The sequence below is a fragment of the Typopeltis vanoorti genome, chromosome 22 (genome assembly GCF_054136105.1).
Source record: "Typopeltis vanoorti isolate ZY-2024b chromosome 22, IOZ_Tvanoo_1.0, whole genome shotgun sequence".
NCBI lineage: Eukaryota > Metazoa > Arthropoda > Arachnida > Uropygi > Thelyphonidae > Typopeltis > Typopeltis vanoorti.
In genome coordinates this window covers 44,912,067-44,939,717 of record NC_143570.1, presented here as the reverse complement: position 1 = coordinate 44,939,717, position 27,651 = coordinate 44,912,067, and the positions used below count along the sequence as shown (strand labels likewise).

The following is a 27,651-nucleotide window of genomic DNA, read 5'->3' as shown; positions in this document are numbered from 1 at the left end:
CTCTAAGTTTTTAAAGTCTTTCTAGTCTTGAATAACACAGTAGTAGTCCGATACCATGCAGTGAAATTCATCTTCTTAAAAATGTGGCAAATAGGATTCATATATAAGTAAAACAAATTACTTACAACATGGAATTGTCAGAATTATGTTGAAGCTTGTGATAGAAGTCTGTTGTCAAAGAATTGATTGTTTGTTGAATAGTAAACAGGTTGAAGTAAGTGCAACTTTTCGAGGCCACTTGTAAGTTAAACTTCTAAGACATATAGAAGACATACTGTTCGAAGAAACTTTACTAAATTGAGTTTTGTACAATGCACAAAACTCCAGGGAGTCAACAGAATAACGTGAATTATTATAAGTTCTACTTCTTTTAATTATTTCATTTACTAATTAGAGAATTCAGATGTAATTTAAGACTAATCCATTATTACGTGGGCTGTTCAATAAGTAATAAGATTAATTTTACTGTGGCGAAACCACTCATCACAATATTGATTTCTGTGGAATATGCGTCTGTATTAACAAAAGAGGTTGATAGATAGCGTATACGGGCTGATGTGCCAGAGTATCACGTGACTAAACGCAAGCTTGTTTCGGCGCGCCTACAAACCACGACCAGTCTTCGAAATGGAAGCGTCCTTGGAACAGCGTTATGCGATTAAATTTTGTGTGCGTTTGCAAAAATCGGCATTGGACACTTTTAACATGATACGCGAAGCTTTCCATGAATAAGCAATGTCAAGGGCAAGTGTTTTTCGCTGGCATAAAACTTTTAAGGAAGGAAGGCAAAATGTGGAAGATCTTGAACGTGAGGGAAGACCTTCAACGTCCATCACAGAGACAATGATCAACACAACAGCGATTATCATCAAGCACGTCAAAAGGAAGCGTCCATTGCTGAAGAATGGCTTCTTATTGCACCACGATAATGCAAGGCCACATATTGCTGGTTGTGTAGTGGACGTTTTACAGAAGAACAACACAGATATCCTACCACACCCTCCAGACAGTCCTGATCTCGCACCGTGCGATTTCTGGCTGTTTCCTCAACTCAAGAAACCACTAAGAGGCCGCCATTTCGAAAGCAACAAAGCATGTGTAAAAGCTGCGGAGGTGGTTTTGAAAGACCTCTCAAAAAACGGACTCTCACATGTGTTTAAGAAGTGGACGTAACGTTGGGACAAATGCATCGAGTCTCACGGTAGTTACTTCGAAAAAGACCATGTAAATGATGACGATTAAAGGTAATCTGTTTTCTGTATAAATATAGTCTTATTACTTATTGAACAGCCTACGTGTTTATCATGATCCCATGCGTTTCGCCTAAACTATAAAACTGGCATTAGGCATCAAAATGTTACGCATGCACATTTTGATGCCTAATGGATCATTATTGGTGTTATAAATGTAAAGGTATCCCATTTCTCTATTCTTTTAGTTTTTCAGAAATATACATGTTATTGGTTATAATGCATTTTATTTTTATTTTTTGTTGTCTACCGGTGTGTCCTCAATGCTGGTTTCCCTTAGTGTGAGGCAAACCCGAGTTCCCAGGAGGAAAAAAAACCCTGCCAGCTATTCATGAGAACGGTTAACTCACTTTCAGTTAAAAAGTCCAGAAAAAAAAAAGATCTTCGCGTACTAGATGGGATTCAAACCCAGATTACAGCTAAAGTAACTGAGTATTCTAGGGCCAGTTTGACTGCTCTGCGGTTCTAAAAATTGAATTATTAGAGCTGGACGGGGAACCCTGTAACATCAGTATGAGATCGAATAACTCGCTTTCAACTGAAAAACCCTTTTAAAAGTTCACTGCACTCTAGGCTGGATTCGAGTTCAGGTTTTTCTAACCGAAGAGCAATTGTCACATCCTGGCAATAGCTAGTCTAAAGCACCTGTTTTTTGATGTGGTAATTTCAAAAGTTTCACTCTTGGGTATGGTGATCTCTCGGTCGCCAGTGCCTCTGCATCTGTGATACACAGGCACTAAAGAGACAGAAAGTTGGAATGTGTCGAGCGTTCAATAAAAATAATGGAAGGGAGACACTTTTAAATAAGAAACCGGGAATTCTGCCTAATTTGTGAGGCAGGCATCATCATGAATCACTGTTTTGTATCAAAACACTTAATTTACTCACCTTTCATTATTATAAACAAGAGAGACCTTAAAATTGGTCACACATTTGGTGCTCAACAAAATATTACCGTTACAATATAGTTCAGGAGTCCACAAATCATTACGATTTATACATACGCTTGATTACGGCTTGACAAAGCTTCTTATCGTTTGGATGTATTTCAAAGACAGGGAGTTGGGGGATCTCCTTCAGCAAGCTCCTAGTAGTTCTTAATTTTGCCAAAGTAATTAAGATGAATTTTAAATAACACTGAAGTAAAGTTGTGTATGGAATCAATGATGTTATGCCTGTGTCATAAGCATTCCTGTCAATCAATATAACAAAAATTACGTAAAGAGATGATTTTTACATGGATTTTCTTAAAATAAAGCCATTGTTAATGTTGAAGGTACTGTACTTTTTATAACTGTCATATAATTTGAGATATTGTTGGAGAGATATAGTTCAATATTCAATAATCACACTGAAATGCAGGTGGTTATTCATTTCAATAAAGCGTATTCGTAGATCTAACTTTCCATTTCTCTGTCTATAAGATCGTCATCTCATCCACGAAAGATACTTGCAGTGACTGTCGAGAGATGGCAGCATTTTACAATTGCCTTTTGGTGATTTTCCCCCTCTTTTACATGTAAAATTAGGTGCTACAAAACATGCGAATCCTGAATTATTTATTTATTTAACTCAATAGTTTCGTTTTGCAAACTGATATATCGTCGGGTACAATTTAGGAACTGATACAAACACTTCTAGGGCTGAAAATCTTTCGTAGTGTGAAAAAAAAGAAAAAAAAAAGTAATTTAAATATCCCATATTTAAATATGTGTGTGTGTGTATGGAGTTTCAACCCCTTCTGTACTGAGGTCCAAACTAAATATCGAACTATGTTAAACACGCTGATATATTATTATTATTATTTGACACCTCCAGGGAGTCCAAAGACTCATCTAGGGAGAGTGTGCCAACTATGAAACATAATAATATTATTTGACATCAAGTGAAAACAGAATGATTGTATTCTCTTTCAGAAGTAACTTATGTTATATAAAATAAGTGAGCTGTTAGTACACTGTATATACGATTTGCTAATATAATGACTGTAGTCTTTAAGAAGTTAGTGATTCGCTATATATTATTTATGAATGAATTAAAAGAAATACTTAATACTCCAAAATCATTCTTTTACTACTGCGAAAAATAAAATAATTTAAAGTTCATATAAAATTCAAAAGAAATATTAAATTCGAAAACAGAAAGCCTGAAGTGACAAAAAATAAAAATGACTAAGACTGAGAACAGGATTTCCGGATTATCTAACCCTTTGCTCGCACCCAGTACTAGCGTGCTAGTACTGGGTGCGAGGCCTCCGAACTTTAGTTAGAGACTACTGTTATTAGAAATAATTTATTTATGAAAATAGTACATATTTGAATTAATTTAGTCAATTCAGTAAATTAATTTTCTTATACTTATGCAAATTTATAAACTTATTTTTCGAGATAATCGCCTCTACAGTCCATTTACTTTCATCGAGGTTTATGTTATTTCATAATGATGTTATGATTGAATGTTTATAATGTACATGATATATGTGTGTATGTGTGTATTACATTTTGCATATATCACATATACGTGTATGTGATACACGTATATTGCATCATCACATTTTGCAGGTTTGCATATTTTGTCCAATATATATAAAAAAATCTCAACATTTTCATATGAGACCACCCGAATAATTCACCTAAAGCCTTTATAAATGCTCCCATCGTGGTGGGAATCGAACCCACCACGATGGAAATCGAACTCGGGCCAATAGCACGCTAGTACAGGGTGCGAGTAAAGGGTTAGATAATCCGGAAATCCTGTTCTCAGTCTTAGTCATTTTTATTTTTTGTCACTTCAGGCTTTCTGTTTTCGAATTTAATATTCCTTTTGAATTTTATATGAACTTTAAATTATTTTATTTTTCGCAGTAGTAAAAGAATGATTTTGGAGTGTTAAGTATTTCTTTTAATTAATTAACCTTAATTAAATTAAATAATTAATTTTTTAATTAATTAATTTTTTAATTAATTAATCTTTTAATTATTTTTTAATTAATCGCGCGGTTAGCCTAGTGGCTTTGCGCTCTCGCAACCATATGCTTGGGGAAAGGAGTGTCCCAGGTTCGATTCCCGTTGTAGACGTGAGGAATTTGAGGATCTTCCACAGGCATAGCCAAGTTAGCCGGTCTTGGGCGCGGTCAGTAGAGTTTTTTCCGCCAGTTTATCTGGCGTTTTTCATCCCGCAAACAGGCAAACCGGCCCGTGAACATACGCCTCTACAGTCAAAAAAATGTATCCCCCCAGCGGCAGACCAGGCGACGGGTCGGTTGGGAGTAGTAGTACTAACAAGAAGTCGCATCTAAAGTAACACGCGGACCCTGCATGGGAAGCGGGAATAACGCGTAGAAGAAGAAGTATTCCTTTTAATTCATTCACAAATAATATATACAGCGAATCACTAACTTCTTAAAGACTACAGTCATTATATTAGCAAATCGTATATACAGTGTACTAACAGCTCACTTATTTTATATAGCATAAGTTACTTCTGAAAGAGAATACAATCATTCTGTTTTCGCTTCACCCAGAGTAGTAGTAGTAGTAATAAGCAGCCTGGTTCTTTCCTTCACATCATCTGTAGTTGATTTCATTTCTATCGACGGTTTGCGTCTTTACGAACAACAGTACGGCAGACTGTTGCTCTTCCGCACTTGAATGTTAAAATATTCTCTCTACATTTTTGGATGTTTAATCATTAGTTCTCAAAAATTTAAAAATAAATAAATAAATGATCTAGAACAGGCGTGGCCAACTTCATTCTATACGAGAGCCAATATATGATGAGTGGTAGCGTCACGGGCCGCGCACTTTTAGACAACTTAAATAAAAATAAACTCTGCATTTTTTTCAAGGAAATAGTTATATATATTGAATTGCTATATTTGTTAAATCATTTTACTACTGGGAGAACAATATAAAATACTTGAAACTAAGTCCTAAAACCAGTGGCGGCCGGTGAAAATTTTAAGTGGGGTTACTGCATAAAAAAAAAACATTTTTTTTTACTAATCAGTAACGAACTTATTAATAAATAAATTTACATATTAAAAATTGCTTTATTAAAAATATTTCATCCTCACCACGAACAAACACCAATAATAAAAGTTTCGTATCAATAGCAATGACAAGTGCAAACGAATATCGGCGTTAGATCGCAGTGCATTTGTTTCGTGTAACGATAATTGAAAAAAATATATAATTATTTTCATATTACATTGATATAACAGTGATACTAGTCATAATTCAGCCTTGTATCTATAATAAATAAATAATTATATGTTATTTTAGCTAAATAAAATAAGATTTACAATAAATAGTTCACCACGCGCACGCACCAATAATAAACGTTTCATATCTCACAGAAATAAGGCGCGTAAGCTTACTAAAAATACACTGCCGTTTGAGCAGTTACAGTTGGGAATGACGTAACGTGTAATGTCAAGAGCAAACGAATATCGGCATTAGATCGCCGTGCATTTGTTTCGTAATCTAAAGCGTTAATCGAACAATTCCAATTATTAACTATTCAATCAATGTCAAAACATAAGCTGTAACCTGTAACATGTTGTATTGCATTTATATATATAATGTTGTAAGCATTATTATTATTTATAAACACAAACAAATTTTAATTTTTTTCCGTAGGGGTGCTGCAGTGTCGCAGTGCTTATGTACAGGCTGCCAATGCCTAAAACTGATCACTGTAACTAGAGCAGAGCAAGTGATTTTCAATGATGCATTACTCTGGAGCGCATAGAAATCTATCACTCTCACTATTACAACTCGCACAGAGGAGCAGTAGATTTTATAAATTGAGTAATCTTTTAAAGCAATTTTGATTCTGTGTTGAGAATATAAATAAATTGTTTCTGTCATCAGAAATAATGAATCTGACTAGTATATCAATAGAAAATCTGCAGTCGAAACTAATAGCTAAATTGATAATACATATAATTTAATATAGTTTTTGTCCTGCCGCGGGCCCCACAAAATCACATTATGGGCTGCATGCGGCCAGCTGTTGGCCACCTATGATCTAGAGTATCTGTGTAACTACTGGTAACTTCTATAACGCTTACAGCTCCGTTCATATGAATCTCATCTCCACACGCAGCATCCAACTTCACTCCAGCAAAGAATGTTAAAGCAAATGTCAGTCGACTTTCAAAGTCCTGCAGGCGCAACTCCTCTGGGTAGAAATGTAGAATCTTCTGTAGAATTTTCCCAACAGTTATATAAGGCACATTCATGTCTTGATACAGCACGTGCATTACAGGAACCAATGCTATTATTCGTGGCCTGCTCCACAACGGCGGTACAAACTTCATTCACTTGTTGTGAACTGATTGGTTTGCGACCTCTGCCAAGTCTAATTCCCACCGATTTGGTTTCTTCCAAATGACTAATCATCCATTGCAAAGCACATGAAGATAGTGAACCTCGTCGACATTTGTTCAGGCGACAAAATTTGTGGAGTTCAGCTACAACATTGCAATTGCTTAGATAGCAATTGCAATGTTGTAGCTGGACTCCACATGTTTTGCTTGTGAAGCAATTGCACAGCTTCACAAGCAAAACACGTTTTGGCAAGGTTAGTTAGATGGCATTAGCAACCAGAATGAAAGAAAAAAATCTCATGTCCATCTTTTTAAACCCTCCTAACACCTACCGCGTTGTGTGATATGCAAATTCCATGCATTTGGTGTTTGCAATCCCCTGGAGGTGAAGTTTGGAACTACTTTTTTTTTTCTTCTCAGATATCGCTTCCGCATGTGGCACAATATACAAAGCTTCGCAGCATTTGAATCACTGGGTAGCGCTTCACAAGGTATTAAACAGAGATATTTTAATTTTGATCACTCTGTATTTAAAGAGTATAGATTTACGTCTTTCTTCGTATTGTAGTAAGAAGAGGCTTTTATGAAGGAATTTTTTTCAATAAACCCTGTGTCCGAGTAAATCGATTGACAGAAAGAACTGACTATCTACTCCTATTTTATATAATCTTGATATCATCCTAAAGGCATACAGACTTTTACTACTATAGAATGGCCTCCCTATCTGACAAAATATGGACTCGATAGATTCCCGCGTGAAGTTTGTCTTTAGAAGAACGGAACAGGGAGAAATATTCGAATGATGCCATCTTGAGAATAAGACAGTAGGTGAAATGTAAATTTAAAGAATGAAGGAATGTAGCGGTTTTTAACAAACTTTGGATATGCAGATATTAAGTATGTTTTCTTGAGGAGATTGATTTCGAAGGTTAGAGTTATCTTCTCTATAAAGTAATAGTTGTAGCGGTTAAAAAAAAGTGAGTAATATTATTAATTTCTTGTACAAAAAGTGCATTTGAGGAACATAACAGTTAAGTTTAACGGAGCAAAGTTTAATGATGTCTTAGCTTCTGAGTGTGCTAATGGTAGGCCGTAGCAGTGATGTGTCTCCCTGCAAAACTGAAGAAAAAATCAAGAGGCAATGATCTCAGCCATGAGACCAGTGCCCTTGAAAGTATGTTGCTGGTTCCCAAATCAAGACGTGGACTGTCTATGAAAGTACTTCTACCAATGGACAGAAAATTACATTATATTCTTGAATCAGACTGAGATTTTCAGCCACCAGTTATGTGAAGATTTGACAATGAGTTGAACAACTTCAAGTAGCTGAATGATACTGTGAGAAATCTTACTAAAAGACAAGCTGAAATCATCGAGTTTATAACTGAGAGGTTGAAATTTTCTCTCGGGAAAGGTACGAAAAACACCTTGTTTCGAAAGCGACAGCAAACTTTAGAACTATATACAGATGTAAATTATCTAAATTAAGTGGATATTAGATCCAACAATTTCAAAGCCGAAAACAGAAACTATAAAAGTTTCGTGCGAAAATTGACCAAAGAGCTAGTGGGAATACACCGCCGCCATACTACGAGCTGCCGTAGCCGAACCGTATAGGTGACGACGAATGCTGTGAGCGTCCGTATGTTCGCCTCCTACTGGTTCATTAGAAGATTTCACTAGCCTGACATCGGTCGGTGCGCAACGTATTTACTAAAATAAAGAGCCAAAAGACTTCTTCAGCGATGCAAAATTATCTAAATTAAGTGGATATTAAATCCAACATCATTTCAACTGTAAAAGTTTCGTGTGAAAATTGACCAGAGAGCTAGCGGGAACACACCTCTCTGATCAATTTTCTCATGAAACTTTTATAGTTTCTGAATTATTCGGCTTTGAAATGGCGTTGGATTTAATATCCACTTAATTTAGATAATTTTGCATTTCCGAAGTGAAGCCTTTTGGCTCTTTATTTTAGTAAATACTACTTGAGAACTATATGTTTCTAAGACTGATAGCCTTCTGTTTTGCAGTGATGTTAACGGATAATGGAAACGCTGTGGAGAAAACGTTATCCCAATTAATGACATTTTTGTTTATAAGCATGCAACTTTACTTCGAAGGACGTACTACTACAATCCGTAAATAAAGCATCTCTCTTTCTAGTACCATATGATATCAATATGGTTGTTTAGAATTATGGCCAAAGCAACACAACTTATGAGGCCCTTTTATAATGTAATGCATGTATTCTCTGGGTAGTTTTTCAGAATGGGAAAACCCTTTCGCCTCCGTATTAAATCGGTTAACTCAACTTCACGTGAGTGCTATATGTGATTCGAAAACAGGTCTTTGAAACCAAAAAGTCGTCGATATCGTCGAAACTTTCCAACAAGAATAAATTTTGCTTCTTATGTTCCTTAACTAGATTGATTGTTCCGAGTGGGTATTTGGGCTCTCCCAAGATGAGACAACGTTGTTTATTAAAGACTGGCAGTGGCTTAAAAAAGTTCCCATATTTGATTTTTTGGAACAGAGATTCACGATTATCTAACCATTAACACATCCATGATGCAATACTGGAGATATATTACTACACACAATCTTTCGTGGATGGATTCACATTAATATAAATATATTAAGTTAAAAATATGACTTAACTTAATTGAATGTGGACAAAACACTGGTGGTACCTCAAAGTGATAATACTTTAATGCACATATAGTAAGGGTTTACCAATGTTTGTATCTTTCTAATAGAAGTGGACAATTGAGCGACTGCAGTTAACAGGTTATATATAATATATATATTGTTACATATATAGGCAGATCCATGAAGCCTGTAGACCCATAGTGGGAGGTCCATGTGTTTACATCTGCTTATGAAGCCTAAATTGGGTATTTACTTACTTGATTACTTGTTCTGTTAACAACGCGAATATACATTAAGTAAAACTTATATATTGCCGCCAATGGGTGAGGACGATTTAATTCAAAGGACAAATTATGTTTGTATAATAAACAACAATCATAAATACTGCTTTAGATGCATGCCAGCTGAGCGACGAGCGTACGAACAGTGTTGCAATTTTCACGCAAAATTTGAAAAACGTAGCTAGTGTCTGAAAACCGGGAATATTTTCAAAATCTGGGACACTTACTAATTCGGGACAATGCATACTTGATTCTGGATGGTAATCGCACTAAGTGTGCTTGTCGATTCGTAATCAAGGAATCCTGTAAGGTTATTACTACATCCTTTGACACAATACCGAGATACTCGTATGGGAGCATAAAAACTTGAGATTATTCTCGAGTTCCCTAAGATTATTACCAAGTCGGTAATTAATCAAATTGAATCGTATTCTGTTTAAGAATGTGGATATTAGTGATATCATTGTGATGTCTTAGATTTTCTACATATGTATCTATGATGCATAATTTCACATTTTGTGTGTGTAATTTCTTTACATGTACCCTTTACAAGTCTACTCTATTTAATTGTTCCTTAGCTTCCTAACATTTGCTGTTCTCAAAGCAGAAAAAAAAAAAAGAATACACTTTGTGATATGTCTGTCCATTCTGATGTGGTCAGGTACTCACTATAATAAATGTTTTGTATTAAATACACTTTTTCCTTCTCTAATTTATGAGAATTGGTAGAGCCTCTGCTACTAATGGCTCAGTTAAGTGTTAAGTTTGAGCGCGGTTAGTAGTTGGAAGGGGTACCCAATCGTTCGATATTGTTGCCACACTCTCCCTCGATGAGTCTTTGGCCTCCCTGGAGGTGTCTAAGAATAATGATAATATTATTATTATATATATATTATAATTATATATATAATTATTATAATATTCCTCTTATTCGTGCTAAGAAATTAGCTTGAGGACAAACCAGCTCAATCAACAAGTATTTTTCAATTGGTTTGATGGTATGTTATGCTGCTGGAAAAACTTTATTCTTGTTTGTTGTAGTGTAATGTAATCTAAGAATAAAAGTTGATACGTGAAGCACCTTCACGAGCTACCTACATGAAAGCAACTGCTTCATAACTTCTAAGTATTCCACAATTCAAACGCATCCCACAGCAGGTCCAAGTCGACAAAATGATTGAACATTCAGAAAATTAGGTATTTGCCAGCAGGAATGTTTGTGCTTCCCGAGTTCTAACAAGCTGTAGTGCCATTATCCAAACAGTAGTATCATCAAAAATATGAAACTTAAAGGAATATTTAAGAAATCTTGCTGATTTTGAAGTTGCTTCATAATTTTATGCCAAATTTACAAAGAAGTCAATCTCGGCAAAAGGCAGTTCATAATATTCGAATTGTATCAAGAAAAATATCTGCCAAATACAAATTTGCTTTTTTACTTGAAGCATTATGTAGAATTCTTCCCCAACACCTGTTTGGCATTTCCAAGATAACAGTCAAAGAAATATATAATGTGCTATAATTGTAGAGAAAAAGAAATTGATAGCGGGATATACTGGATAACAATTCTGCCCCTGCTGCCAAACTGTCTGCTGAGGAAATGTCTAACAATAATCCTCCCCACCACCAGCTAGCCACAAAGGAGTGAAGAACACAAAAAAATGGAGTCCCAAATATTATGACCCCAATACTTCACAACTGGCTATTTCATCGAGCTAGTGGCAGTTCGTATCACGTTGAAAAACAATATACATAGACAAGGGACGTAATCTGGCGGACTACGAAAATGACATGAGTATAGGTGTCCAAAATACTTCCAATATTGTAAGTTGTTCGCAGACTACTGTATTTATGGTGTTCCAAAAGTGGAAAAGTACTTTTTAACGGTAGTTACTGGACACCTATGCCTCATCGATATGCGTTGTGGATGTAGGTTGTCTCCTTGTGCTAGCCCACACTGTGGAACTAGGGGATAAATGGCGGTGTTTCCAGGCCATAGTCCAGCCTACAGCTTCGCCAAAAACTAGTATCTCGTATAATGAAACTTTCCTACGCACGACAGCCACTTTTGTGTGTGCAAAATACTGCTATCCATTCAAACACATTAATCTGCAAAGCAGTGGGACTACGACAAACACACGTCATCGCTACATAAACGTTGGAAAAAAAAATACTGTATCTCAACTACAGTTTTATTATTCTTTCGTATGATACAACGGCCGTGAGCCCTTGAACCATAGGGAAGTATGGTACCATCTCAAATCCTTCCTATTTTTATCCAGGCTCGGGACCGACATAGCTGACAAATCATTTCTATGGCCGGAGGGGCTATCTAAATCTAAATATTCCTGACCGTAATCCGTGCGTGTTTGCAGTGCCGGTTTGCTTATTCTGAAACACCCAAGTTTGATAAAGGGTCCTCACGTCACTGACAAGAACCAGGTATTTTCGACAAAGGGCTTCGTCTATACAGACTAAGCTATGGAGGCTCTGAATACACTGGTAATTAGCCCACAATGGCAAACCATATTTTGTACCAATTTCCTCTTTCAGAGCCAATAAAGGGATAGGGAACCAAAAGTTCCGCAGTCCATCATCTTGTCAGAATAGGAACATTAAGTGATGTCTCAGTGTAAGTGCTATTTCCACTGTATTAACCAAAATTAGCAACTCGATGTTTGAACGTTCGGAAAGAGAAATGATTCAATTGTCTTTCACAATTAAAGCTGATCAACTTTGCTCCAAACTATAAAGTCTCTTGGCAATAATTCTGTAATTTGTTATAACTCAGAGAACTCATCAGAAGACAAGTTGACTTCAAATGCTTTAAACATATTGGGTGCAGAAACTCAAAGCAAGAACCCTACATCTCTCTTTTAAACAGGAGCAGTCTATCCTATGACTTTCCTTGTTGGCAAACCCTGTCTCATCACCACAAATATACAAGTTTCTGATGGATTAATGAGCGTTTCTGAGTGAGCAAGCATTTATGAAGAATGCCCATCTAATATTAAACGGCTTTGGATCAAATTTCCAAATGTCCTACGAGTCAGCTCCATAAGAAATGAAATGCACAGTACACCCAAACCAAGTGATGAAATTCATCTCCTCTAATGACAGCCACAAACATAGTTGGGATTAAAACCCACAGCCTGTTGGTTGGAGAATAGATATCCTTGACCACTCTGGCAACTAGGCCAGCAAATGACATTGCACAGTTAACTAACCCTTCAGTTTATCCAAACTGATTTCCATGCTAGTGCCTCTCGTGCATTAGTTGACCACACTTGCTGAAAGTGCTTTCATACTTTTATGATTACTCTGGCTATTTTATGCTACTACAGAAAATACACACAAATTAACATACTGCATAATTAAACAATTAACTTGCACTGCCATGTACACAAATAGATGCTAAACAGAGTTATAGCCATTTCAGCATTTAGCATGCTCTTTCATAAAACTCCCATGTACCCTCAGGGGATGTGTAGGATATTATGAGAATACTACAAAAATTAACATTACTACTAACTTCCAGTTGACAGTTTTCCTTCAAACCAATCTGTTAGGGATGTGAATATAGTCAGATCTTATATTTTGATCTACTAAGGAAGAAACCTCCATCTCACCTTTAAGAAATGCAGAGAACTAACTGAGGCTTCTGACCTGATGTCCAATCCTCACCTTCATATGATGCACCCTGTTAGTAGGTATCCACAGGGTACTGAATGAACAAGGATAGGCTGCAAATCGGGATTTAGTTGATTTGCTCTCTCTCTCTCTCTCTCTCTCTTTTGGCTTAAACCACAAAAGCATATTGGATGGTGAACAGGGTGAGATTTCATATTGGCTGGGATGTTGCTCAGTTAAACAAGTTCACTGCAGTTTTCGTCAGGGAACCAGGATGAATAGTGAAAAGTCAGCTACTGAAACAAATCCGACATCAGAAAAAACAAAGATGGGAAAGATCAATATAAGGCGTTTTTCAATGGAATGAAAATTAAACTTGCAGAACCAGAAAAGTACCACATGGACATGATTGTCTTAGTAATGTCATAATTGACATTACTGAGACAAAAAAAAAAAAGTGAGATCTTACTAAATAATAGTATACAATGTTATATTCGAGCAATAACGATCAAGGAAAGGAAGGAGTATGACAGCAATCAACACTAAACATAAACTTCTCGATCAGAAAGCAGTTTCAAATACTTCAAAATGGGGATATCAACAATGATGCTTATTTGTGCCTGTGGTCCCACAGAAAGTTCTAAGGAAGAAGTAGAGGAATTTGAGTCATTAGAGCATGCAGTTGACAAAGAAAATGGAAAAAGGTCCCAATTGAAGATCTAAATAGCAGAGTAGGAAATGAATACTACCAGGCATAATGAAATGTTTTGGGAAAAAATATAGAGAAAAGGGCAAAGGCTAATAATAATGGTAAGTATTTGCTGGATATCTACTCAGGATATCTGTTGTATTATCCAAAACAATGTTAAAACAAAGATGTGCACTCACATAGGTGGAGAAGACAAAAAAAAAAAAAAACCACCTCAATGACTATGTCATTGTTGATAGATAGTAATATCTTCATGCTGGTTCAGGATACAAGAGTGTACAGAGGATTTGTAATTGGAAGTTACTTACACTTAGTTTCAAGTGGAATTAAAATGAAAAAAAAAAAAAAAAAAAACAGCATGTAAGAAAGTGTTGAAGCTTTTTTTTTTTTCGAAAAAAAAAATTAAAGTTGAGAAGTTTTTACAGGTAAACTATAGAATCAGCTATACAAACATTATTCAAGAAAAAATTAAAAACTTCAAAAACAAGAACCAAAACTTTGCAGTCTCAGTGGCAAGCTCTGAAGAAAACACTGATTCAGTTGTCTGCAAGATAAAAAAAATAAGAACACCATGGTGTACAAAAGAAGCGGTTGTGGAAAAGATGAAAACATACTGAATTCTTAGCAAAAAACGTTGGCAGAGAGACTAAAAGAATGAAACCTAAGAGAGTTAAGCTGTTTGTAAAAGTAGCTAAACAATAGTCATGAGAAGACTTTGGTCAAAATATAGAAGGTAAATATTAGGAAGGTGGCAAAATGTTCTGGAGGCTATGTAAAAAGCTTAGAAACTGGGGAAAGAGTAAGTACTGTAAAAGGAATCAAAGATGATCAAGTGACATGAAAACTGAAGATAATGATATCTATGATGTCTGGATTACTTTGAAAACTGTTAAACAAAACAGTGGCAGAACAACAGCAGAAAATTTAAGAGAAATTCAAATAGGAATACATATGAAAAGACGAAGTAGAAAAAGACACCAAAAACTTTAAATGTGGAAAAGCAACTGTAATAGAAATGTACCAGAAATGCTCAAATATGCAGGTATAAGTTTTGCAATTATTACATTGTATAATTAAGAGAGCCTTATAAGATCAAATTCCAGAAGAATGGAGTATAGCTTTCATACTTCCCATTTATAAAAAAAGGCAATAAAGCTGAAAGTGAAAATTACAGAGGAATTTCTCTACTAAGCATTCCAGGTAAGATTTTTGCAAGCATTCTTGAGAAAACTTGTAGAAGAGAAACTTGGATGGGCTCAGGCCAAATAGAGGTTGTCAAGATCAGATTGTCACTTCATGACAAATAGTTGAGAAACCATGGGAACATGACAAGGATCTGTACTTTAGTTTTGTAGATCTAGAAAAGGAATACAACAAGGTGCCTAGAGAATAGTTTTTATAGATATTCTCTATTTTATATAGGGTAAAGAGAATATGATACAGAGCAAACACCTCTATATTTCAACTGTAAGTCATCAGTCAGAATTGAATGAAATACAGGATGATAGTTTGATATAAAAATCAGGGGATAAAACAAGGATGCACATTATCTCTACTGTCATTCATAATCTAATATAGGTCTTTATGAAAGAAAGTGGTTTTATACCAGATATCAAAATCAGATATATCAAACTTAGCTCTTTGCTTTATACAGATGATGTACTCCTAAGCACACCCTGGATCCTCTAACTAAATTGATTTACAGCTGTAACAAATTTGTTATGAAAATCAGCAATAAACAAACCAACAATGAATATATGCTGATGCACAAAAAACTTCAGCTGTATGCTCAAAAAAGAACCCTACATAACAAATGAAATATTTCAGCTATTTAGGCACAGTTTTTAGTAAAGATGGCAAACTAAATTTCGAAATGGACAACAAAATAAGCAAAGCTGGTATGATAAGAAGCAAATTAAATAAATTTATATGGAATAAGGGAGAAATTAAAACTAGCAGTATACAAGACAGTGTTCAAACCAGTTTTAAGTTATGGATCTGAGAGTTGTGTTAGAAATAAAGCACTTGATCAAAGATGAGATTGAGAAAAATCAAGGACCTGAACAGATGGTATCAATTTCAGAATCAGTAAAGATGAAGATATTAGGAAGGAACTTGACATTGATTGCATTCAAGAATGTGAGAGCAAGGCTAGTCTAAGGTGTAGTTCACTTACACAGAATGAAAGATAAAACAGAGAAGAAAGATTAGCAAAACAGACGCCTGATGTAAAGAGACCCAGAGAAAGACCAAGGTTTTGGTGGATTGATTCAGTCAGAAGTGCCTTAGAATAACATAATGCAGCAATATTTATACAATAGCTATACAGCAATATTAGAGTGCTGACAGACTAATTTGTAGGAAAACTGCAGATAGGAGATTAATAATAATGTAAACTTAATCATGTAGTGCTGTCATAGCAGCTTGAACATCCCTTGCAGGTTCGTATCAGGAAATTGATGACTGACTGAGGGCCTGAAAAGATGGGTCAATCTACCCAGATCTTGGTCTTCCTCTGCAGTCTCTTTCTCCTTGTCTTAGTATCTCCCTTAATGCAAAGCACATCTCCTTGCGAATATGTATAATGTTATGCATTAAGGGAAGGGCCACTACCCAGACCGGTTTCGACCTTTATTGAGGTCTCGTTAGTGAGAGCCAGACCTGATAAAGGATTAAACTAAATTTATTATGGTCTAACCAAGTGAAAAATAAACTTCTAACATCTTTCTCTAAATCCAGAGTAATTTAATAGTAAGGTGGTACACCTTTTGGCAACTCATATAGGTAAATATGACCCCTCCATTGCTTCTGCCTTAGTATCACCACTTAAGGTCTGGCCCCCACTGACGAGACCTAGAGTTCTTTTTTTTAACTCTACTGTCAATCCAAAACTTGCTACCAACACCATAATCAGCCTTTCTTCAGTCACCCTGAAGCACTCAACATGCTTTCATGTGGCCACAACTTCGCCACTGCTCCCAGAAAAATACCTAGTGAGGATATTATGATCCAGATCGAACGGGGAATCCGCCACCTTCCACATCAAATTGCCAACAGTGTAAGACTGGATGCAGCTTGTGTCCTCTCCAAAGCAAGACCACCAAAAACCAACATATTCAACAAGGAATATAAAGCTCTACAGGAAATGAGGAATAATAAAGAATTAGTTATCACCAAAGTGGATAAGGGAAATGCTACTGTAGTGCTTAACCAAAAAGACTACACAGGTAAGCTTAATGCTCTTCTATTAGATCGGGCTACTTACCTCCCTATCAAATACAATCCCACCAACCCACAAATTAGAAAACTTCACAGGTTCCTTAAGAAAGTCACTTCTGTGGCCTACAGAAGTTACCAACAGATTAAAGCCATTTAACTCTATATCCCCCCATATTTACGGACTCCCAAAAATACATAAAGAAAATGTGCCATTACGTCCCATAGTGGATGGCATTGATTCCCCCACATACAAATTAGCTAAACATTTGGCCAAAGAGCTCACACACTATACTGGCAACACACCATCACACATAAAAAACTCAGCCCACTTCAAAGCCAGCATAGAAAACCTTACACTCCAACATACTGACATAATGGTCAGCTTTGACGTCTCCTCCTCATTCACAAATGTCCCACTCAAGGAAACTTTAGAGCTAATCCAAGCTAAATTTTCTCCCGATATCTCAGCCCTATTTCAGTTCACAATGAACTCAGGCTATTTCGTTTGGCAGGGAAAATTCTACAAACAAATAGAGGGGACAGCCATGGGTTCACCACTCTCCCCACCCTTGGCCAATTTCTTTATGGAGACCTTTGAAGAAAAAGCCTTAGCCTCTGCCCCACAAAAAACCAACCATATGGCTTCGCTACGTTGATGATGTGTTCGCTATTTGGCCACATGGCTCTGAAACATTCCTCTCCTTCTTAACACACTTAAACAACCAACACCCCAGAATCAAGTTCATCCTGGAAAAAGAGGAAAACAACAGCCTCCCCTTCCTAGACACACTAGTCACCCGCAAGCCTGATGGAACCTTGGTTTTCTCAGTTTATAGAAAACCCACCCATACATTCACCAACAATCCTCCCCCCTCACAACAATATGGAGTGGTGAAAACACAATACAACAGGGCTAAACTAATCTGTTCTAACGACATGGCCCTAACGCTGAACTAAATCACATCCTCAACACTTACTCAGCCAATGGCTACCCCCCCCCAAAAAAAAAAATATTAAAACCTACAAACCACAGAACCCCTCCCCCTCTCCACAACAAGGATTACTCTAAATCCATCACCATTCCCTACATCCGAGGCACCTCGGAAAAAATCACCAAAATTTTAAAAAAACTTGACCTGACCTAGTTTTACAGGCCTTACAGAAAATTGGCATCCCTTATCCGCTCCACCAAAGATCAACCACTTCCCCTAGATCTACCTGGTGTATACCAGGTCCACTGCAGTTATAAACTGTCTTACTTTGGCCAAACAGGCAGGACAGTGAATATCAGAATTTCTGAACACAAGAATTACATCCGTTTTCACAAGTACAGCCATTCTGGTCTTGCAGACCATGCTCTGGACATGCCACAGAATATGGTGGAAGAAAGCTACAGTAATACACCGTAGCAAATACAAATTCGAAAGACTATTTATGGAATCAGCCTCAGCCCTAAGAAACTCTCCAAACCTCAACAAATTTGGTTGTATGCGACTGCCCCAATTTTGGGAGGCTTACATCAGCAGACCTTCAGCCCAACGGCCAAGAACACCTACTTAGCCCGCTAGAGGGCACCATCAGGAATTTTAGGAGAATAATAGCTTCATCTCTTCATTCTCAGTTACCGTGTTGTAGTGCATACGTGCACGTGCCTTTTTTTTGCAAGTTCCTTTTGAAAATGGCAACGTGACGTTGCCGAAATATCGGAAATATTTATTAAAGTGTAATTTAATTTATATTCGTATCTACGTTGTTCAATTCCTTAATTAATTTAATAATGCATAACCAACGTATAAGCCTGTCTACGAGAATCTCCTGGTAATGATCTTATCTTTGGTCATATGGTCAAACACCTTGGCAAAAATCCCAAAGAACAACTTCTGGACATTCTCAATACCTCTTGGCAAACAGGCAAACTTCCAAAAGAATGGAAAAAAATCAGTTATCGTATCCATCCTGAAACCTGACAGAAATGCTGCAGAATGTCCTATTGCATTAACTAGCATACTTTGTAAAATTACTGAAAGAATCATACACTCCAGGCTTATGCACTGGCTGGCAAAAAATAAGAAAATCAACTACTACCAAACTGCCTATAGAACCAGTCATTCGACAACAGATCAATTATTCCACTTCCGCCAAACAATAATAGACTCATTTCAGGAAAAATCAACAAAAGACAACTGCCATATTCCTTGATATGACTGCTGCTTTCGATCGTGTGTGGATCGAAAAATTAATACAAACAATACATGATATTGGAACACCAGCCCAGGTTCTCCGCTCTTTTTTTTTTTTTCAGCAATATCAAAAGAGCGGAGAACTTGGGCTGGTGTCACTGTCACCCAGGGCTCAGTACTCAGTCCCTTACTATTCCTTCTATATGTCAATAACATTCATTCCTACCTTACAGAAGACACAAAAGTAACAGAGCCCAACAGGAATGTGGGCTTGACCTGCTGGAGGACAGATTAAAATTTGCCACCATAAAATTCATAAATAATATCGGAAGCTACCAAAGCGATCATATCGCTCTAAAAACTTATGAACATTGGAAACAAAAATGCAGACTTCACAGATCATCAACTTTGCAATATGATGACACTATCAGGAAAGAAATAGGTCTTGATCAACTAAATGCCCACAATAACAAAGAACCTCTATTTTCCACTCCTTTACCTTCAAATACCTCCATAAATCTAAACATTACCAAACTCTGTACAAAAAAAGAACCAAAAGAAATGCTCAAAGAAAAAGGCCTAAATACTATCAACCTTCTTTCATCCTCCAAACAGGTTATTTGTTATACCAATGGATCGTCAGACACCAATATGATTAATGGAGGCGCTGGTGTTCTCCTTCTACTCCCGAAAGGTGAAAAACTTTCAATTAAAGTTGGATCTGGGAGAATCGCTTCCAATTTTACCAGCGAGCTCTACGCAATAAATAAAGCACTAGAAACCTACTTAAAACTATCATCATCTCAACAATCTGAAGAAATTATAATTTACAGTGACTCAAGATCAGCTATGGAGGCAATCAAAAATGGCAATACCAAGCTCACACAAGACATAAATCAACTAAAGTGTTTAGGAAAAAGTTGCATTTTACAATGAATTCCTGCTCATGTAGGCATTGAATACAATGAAGCAGCTGATAAATTAGCAAAAGAGGCCAGAGAACTCAACCAAGAAACTCACATGATAACTCTTGCTGATGCCAATGCACTAGCAAAAGCTAAACTAATTCCACTGAAATCAGTGATACATCAAATTCCCAAAATCAGTGCTGACAGAAAGATCTCCACCACGATAGCAAGACTACAAACAGGACATTATAGAGGAATGAAGATCAATTCAGATGATACGAGAACATATAGAAACTGCAATAACTGCCCCAATACTGAATTGACACCCACTCACATCTTTACCTGTCCAGCAATTACAGCAGCCTTGAAGAAATAGATCCTAATCCTGAACAATAGCTCTATACAAACAAAATCATCGACTCGGCCAAAGCAGTACAAGGAGCACATGGAAACATCTAAGACTCTTCAAAGGACAAGACAACAACAGCACATATGCAGTTTGGCATAGATTCCACAAGATAGTGGATTGCATCTGTAACATACCAGGCCATCACCAGACAGTCCTTTAAGTGGTTCAGATTTGACAGAAGAAGACTTTGTGCCAGGATCTGTTTTTCTAACATCCCATACATTCTCAATAGTTCAGATCTGACACAGGCTTTGTGGTGGCCAGGGAAGACTGTGGAAGTCAGTGTCATGCTTACTGAACAATTCTTATGCGATGGACAGTAACATTATCGTCCATGAAATAACAATCACCTGCTGGATCAGCAACAATGTTCAAATATTCCTTGGAGGATCCCAACCTTCCAGCAATATCAGGGGACTGGTTCCATACCAACAAAACTTTCCCCACACACCATGACACCACTTCCTGAACCTTGAGTTGTGTTTACAAGACAACCTGAATTCACTGCTTCGTGGATCTGCTACCAAACTCTGATTGGTACAGAACAAGGTGTAGTGTGTAATAAATTTAGTTTAATCCTTTATCCAAGTGTGAGCAAACAAAGTTTGCGCCTGAAAGTATCTTCAGGACTGGGTTAAGGTGGTACTACACCAGGGCAACTCGTTGCAAAGGTGGAGCAAGCTACTAACACTCCTATCCTAGTATCTCCCATAATGCAAAACACATCTCCTTGCGGATATGTCTAATGTTATGCATTAAGGGAAGGGCCACTACCCAGACCGGTTTCGACCTTTATTGAGGTCTCTTCAGTGGGAGCCAGGCCCAAGTCGAGATATCAGGAAGAAGCATTAGCAGGTGATCTCCACCTATAGGAATTGCCAATTGGTGTGCCACCCTTTTTTAATTTTTAATAATTTTTTTACAAAAAAAAAAAAAAAAAAAAAAAAAAAAAAAAAAAAAAAAAAAAAAAAAAAGGTGTAGTGTGATTAGTCAGACCATGACATTTTTACAGTCTTCCCATGTCCAGTCACAGTGTTCCTGACACCACTGTAGATAGGATCAGGGGAGGAAGGGAATCCTTGGAGGAATTGAATAGGTCCTTTAATTTTGCAGGAGGTTTAATGGTGGCATTATGGTTGTGTTTGTGTAGCATGCTTTTATTTTAAATGATATCCCTTTAATGTATAGAATGGTTACAGTTTTCTTGTAATCAAGTTTATTTTTATTATTAGGTGCACTCATGTGAAGAATTTGTTGATAGCATATTTGTTGTAGCCATTTTTTAGGAAAGTATTGCTGAAAATTTTTAATTCATGCTTAAGTGCCTGCTCATTGGAGTAAGTCATTAAAGATTTGCACTCTGACCATGTTCTTTGATATTGGTTCTCCCCACCACTAGAGATCACGCCAGTAGAATAATGTTGTTGGAAGATTTTTCACGTGGTTATACTATAAATTAAAGATACCAAGAAATTATATACTTGGTTTAATTCTTTATCCAAGTGTAAGCAAAACAAAGTTTGCACCTGAAATATAATCAGAACTGGGGCAACTCGTACATAGAAGCGAATGACTTCACATCGCTTGCCTTAGTATGATTTCGGCATTACTTCAACCTTAGTATCACCTCTGGGTCTGGCTCCCACTGATAAGACCTCAATAAAGGTTGAAACCAGTCTGGGTAGTGACCCTTCCCATAATTCATAACATTATACATACCCATAAGGATATGTGCTTTGCATTATGGGAAACTAAGGCAAGTGATGTGAAGTCACTAGCTTCTATATACAAGTTGTCCCAGTCCTGATTATATTTCAGGGACAAACTTTGTTTTGCTTACACTTAGATAAAGGATCAAACCAAGTATATAATTTCTTGGTATCGTTAATTTACAGTATTGATCAGATCACTGTCATTTGGTATACTGTTTGAATTGTAATAACTTCTCTCTCTCTCTCTCTGTGTGTGTGTGTGTGTGTGTGTGTGTGTGTGTGTGTGTGTGTGTGTGTGTGTGTGTGTGTGTGTGTGTGTGTGTGCACGCATACAAATGCGTGTGCGCACGAGCGCATATACTTCAGAGGACCTTAATATGAAGGTTGAAATGTCAGGAAATTAAAATAATTATTCTTAACATGGTAGTAGTCTTCATAATTTATCAAAATTAAAGAAATTGATGATCAAACTTTTTCAATTTTGTTTAAAACTAATTATTGAAAAAAGGGAAATTATTTACTGAAAGAGTAATAGTTATAATGAAGTGTTAAAAAATTTTGATATTAGAAGTGTATCCCAAATCCCTTGTAGTTAACATTTAGAGGGGAAAAAAAAAAAAAAAGGCAAATTTGTTTAGCAGAAATTAGCCATTGCTCACTGCTATAGCATAATAGTTCTTGCATGAGCTATTTTTAATGTCAAAATCAAATTCTGGTTTCTGTGCCATGTATCAGCTTTGGTTATTGGTTTTATTTCAAGTGAACACTGCAAAAATAAATGTATATAATTTAATTCTGAGTGTTCACTAGATGGCTTGTTTTGCAAGAGGAAAACCCTACAACTTCAGATGAAAAATCTAGAAAATGTTTTCCTAGATCTTTGATTGGAAGTGGTATGTTTAATCCTGTCAAAAGGCTCTGCCAAATACCCAATTTTTCTCTCTATTTATATATATATATATATATATATATATAATGCTTGCAAAACAGCATCTGTAGGGACAGCTCTATCAAACACTTATCAGGAAACACTAGTATGAAGTAAAATTTTTCAGGGATTTCTTCCCATCTCTATGAATTAGGCTCATAAATCCTCTCTTACTGCAAGGGAATCTTTTACTTGACCAAGTTAACTTGTACAAGTAGAATCTTGTACAAATGATTCTCTTCTTCCCTGCAAGTTCTTTCCTTCTCTGGAGAGGACATGGGTACACAACAGTCTAATTTGCCTTTTTTGAAAAAGCAATAGCTTTGCACACTAATAATCCCTTCAATGAAGATACTAATACCATTTGTAATGTTTATGTGAGCTGTTGCATCTTAAATAATACTACACATTCCAACAGTATCTTTTCAAAAAAAATTACACAATGCCAATGTTGTATCCATTAATTTTCTTTTACTGGGAAGTGCATGTTTAACATATTCAGACTGAAACATTATGAATATCTGATTGATTTTTACTCAGCTTTATTACCTTTCAAATTTCCTCCTTGTAATGAAAAAGTTGCTACACAAATACCAGTAACAGAACTGAAAAGAGATATAATGGTAGGTCCATTCGTCATATACTGTTGAGATAAACCAGCTACAAGAGGAGATAACATTCTCGCAACTGAGATTACACTCTGACCAATTCCAATTACAGTTCCTCTTTTGTTTTCTGCACAATTATTTACCATTATGTTTATTATACATACTCTTAAAATTGCACTACTAAAGCCAAGTGGAATTAAAAATAATAACAATGTATAAATATTATATGCAAATATCAAGCCTGTAAGAGCTAATGCTTGGAAAATACTCGCATGAAAAAGTAATATCGAATTATTTTGATAGAGCTTAGCTACGTAACCAACAAAAAATCCTGATAATCCACTAATAACTCCTTGGAAAGATATAACATAACCAATTGCTCTCAATGATAAATTTAGGTTCTCAGACAATATAAGGGTCAGATCGCTCCTAAAAATAAGAACAGCAAAACTTAAAAAGAATCTGATAACAAATAAATCCCAATTATCTGCCCAGCAAGGAGAATTAAAAAATAGCACTCCATATGACTCTTTTGCTTGTTTATCTGCTGGAAGTGAAGGAGCTTCAGGAACATATACCAAAACAATACCTGAAAAAGATTAAAAAAATTTGAATATTTAATGACAAATATATAAGTAAATGTTAAGCAATAAATGCAAGATATGTTTATGGAATTAAATTTATGATATTAATTAGCAATTTATATCTCTAATAAGATCAATTATTGAATAAATTAATACTAGTGCACTTGTACCATATGAGAATATTATATTAAAAAATTAATTAAATATAATGGGAAAATAAATTATGAGTGCTTCTTAAGTAAAATCTTGGTTGGAATAAGCCTAGCTCTGATTCTCATTGTATGACAGGAAACTTACTAGCTGAACCAAATTGTTCAACTAAATAAATTTGAAGAATCTCTCTCTCTTTCTCTCAGTAAAACTGAAAGATTCAGGTGTTGGATCTTATTTCTTATCACTCTATACTTTGGATCCGACATGATTACTACTACGATGTTCTTAACCTAATAAATAGTTGCTAATTGATTTCTAATACAAATATAGAGAAAATTTATATTTATAGACCTGCGCCACTCTATATCTGGATTAGTTCAAGAATTGAAGATAAATCAACCTTCAACTATCTCTCCTTAAAATATATACTGGCCGAGTATATTTGACTTACTTAATTTACCCGCATTGGTTCGAATATTTTATGAATGATGCAGTATAAGAGATTCAGGCAAAACACAACTTTAGATTAACAAAAACAAATATTTAATTTTATAATCACAAATTATACACTCAAGATTAAATCACTAATTAAGTTATTAGAAACACTTCAGCCTTTCCTATAATACTGTCATACAAACTCTGACAGTGGTAAATTTGTCATCTCTGATACAGTCTTCTCACAGTTCCTTAAGTTCCAAAATACAATAAAATCGCAGTAACACCGCTTTACAAGCAAACACTGTTAAATTTTCACTTCAGTTAATCTTCGCGATAGTTACTGTTAACATAAGGAAATTCTAGGATGAAACTCACTTCTCTGTACAGAAATATTAAGGTTGGAATAATCTTACCGATAATCTTTTATCTTCATCTACTTATACACAAACACTTTTTATAACCATAAACACTTTTAACAATAAGCAGCACTCATTAAAATAAATCTTCTAAGCATTAACTGAATTAATTCACGGGCACAATACATATAATCAGACGTTCTTGTATGAAGCACTACTGATTACTACTGAGCACAATGATTCTTAACTTGGGGTTTTATATGCACAGTTGTTCATTCCTCCGGCATTCAATTAATTCTTTAGGCACTATAATTCTAAACACAACCAATTTTACGGCCTCTACTATCCTCTAGTAACTTCGTGTTTTACTTCAGGATTCTGTGTGTCCTTGACAGGTCAGCCCTGAAATTAAATCTCAACTCAAGTAATCGCTAGTCTATCCGTAATCACTTAGCTATCTTCCATAGCTTTATTTGTTATTCCGAAACTTATAAGCTAACCGCTTCTCGACTAGTAGACTTTATTTAGCTGCTTGAGTGACTTGCCGACTCGCTATTATCGCACTGTGATTTTCGAATGCCGAATGCTCCGATTCCAACCTAATACCAATCCCTCTCTAATAAATCTCTAATGCTTTTTCTTTTCCAGCGTTCCTCGCTTTTTATATCAGTTTTTCCCGCCTAAATTCTTCTCGTGATCTCTTTAACTCTTTTCAATAAACCTCACGTGGTGTTCCAAAATGTGCTCGCTCACTTACATACGTTTCCATGACAACAAAACAAAATATAATAAAATTGAGCTATTACATAACGTTAAACTTTACAAACAGGAATAAATAGAGAATATTTACATTTCAAATAATGCGCAGTTAAATTATAAAATACAAGTTCTTATAATATTAACATAGTAATAATTAAAATAGCTTAATAATATTTAATACAGTCTTATCACTATTAATACATATATCTTTGATTAAATAATAGTTAATAGACAAAATTAAAGTAGTCATATGAATATTAAATTGTAAAATAAGTGTTTACATTATTTACAAGTCCAGCCTTTGTGATGGAAAGCATGTTGGATTCTGAAGCAAATAATAATTACTTAAATCTCTATATATTCGGAATCTAACACAGATATTAAAATACAAAGTACATAATTTTCCAAAGCAAAATATTTAGAAAATGTTCACAAGGAAATTTAGAACTAAATTTGATAATACAATTTTTCGAAATTTGAAAGAAAAATCATATCCAAAGTTAAACACTGAACTAGACAAATCAAATGTTGTCATATAATACTGGCTAACATTAAGCAAAAAGGATTAAACCACTCATTTTAAAAGTGACGAAATTGTAAATTGGTTTTCGATATGTTAGCAGTTCAGAAATGAGGGAACTCACAACCAAAGTGAAAGTTCCAAGCATGTTGGTTTTTAAGAGTTTTATTTTGAAGTTCCAGTTCCATTTATGGCATTCTGATTGGCAACTGGCATGACTGAAAACTTATTTTTATAAAGATGGAAATTGCAGTTTGCTCTATAATCATACATCTACAGGGTGTTCGGGATAAATTTGACAGTTTCGTGAGGAAAAAGAAAATCTTCTTTGTATCTATTAAATTTAATGAATTGACAAAAAAACATTACAGGCAGAGTTAATTACAATACTATCAACAAGATTTACTCAAAATAACCACCATTAGCATCGATCACAGCTTCAATTCTGCTTCGGAACCTCGAACAAGCTGATGCTACAGTCTCCCTGGGAAGGGCCGCAAAAACTGTTTTAATTTTATCCATTAACTGGGCTTTTGTATTACTGGAAGTGCGATTGGTGTCTTTTTCAACTGCGCCCCATACAAAATAATCCATGGGGTTAAGGTCTGGGGAGTTTGGAGGCCAAACATTTGGACTGGTGAAGTCGTAGAAATTTTCAGACAACCATTTTTGACTTTTCCCAGAGGTGTGGCAAGGGGCCGAATCCGCTGCCATACATACGGCCTACCATTGGCTACCCTTGTTATCCAGGGCTTGACTACAGTTAGCAACTCCACGAACAAAGCCCGAATTCCAATGTCAGGGTTCTTCAACACCTGTTCCTGCAGATTTGCGAGGAATTCTGCTGTACGAACGCAATCAAATCGTCTGCTAGGGATCTTTCTTCTTGCTACATCCTCGTAGTCACCATTGCAAGTCTCTAGTTCATGCCTGATTGTTTTTACTGTATTCAGGGAGCATTGGGCAGCAGTCGTAATATCCTTATTTTGATGGCGGGCACGAATCATCATGATACAAGTTATT

The 27,651-nt window shown here is 35.9% G+C and overlaps 1 protein-coding gene across 2 annotated transcripts in view; it reads right to left on the bottom strand.

Moving 5' to 3' along the window:
• Positions 1-23,733: 23,733 nt before the first annotated feature.
• LOC150094379 (solute carrier family 67 member A2-like) overlaps positions 23,734-27,651 on the bottom strand; it is a 64,894-nt gene continuing 60,976 nt past the window's right edge. For both annotated transcript variants that reach the window (XM_090412078.1, XM_090412080.1), the window contains exon 7: positions 23,734-24,407. In XM_090412078.1, coding sequence (XP_090268204.1) covers positions 23,743-24,407 — 665 coding nt within the window. In that variant the 3' untranslated portion in view covers positions 23,734-23,742. The remainder of the gene's footprint in view (positions 24,408-27,651) is intronic.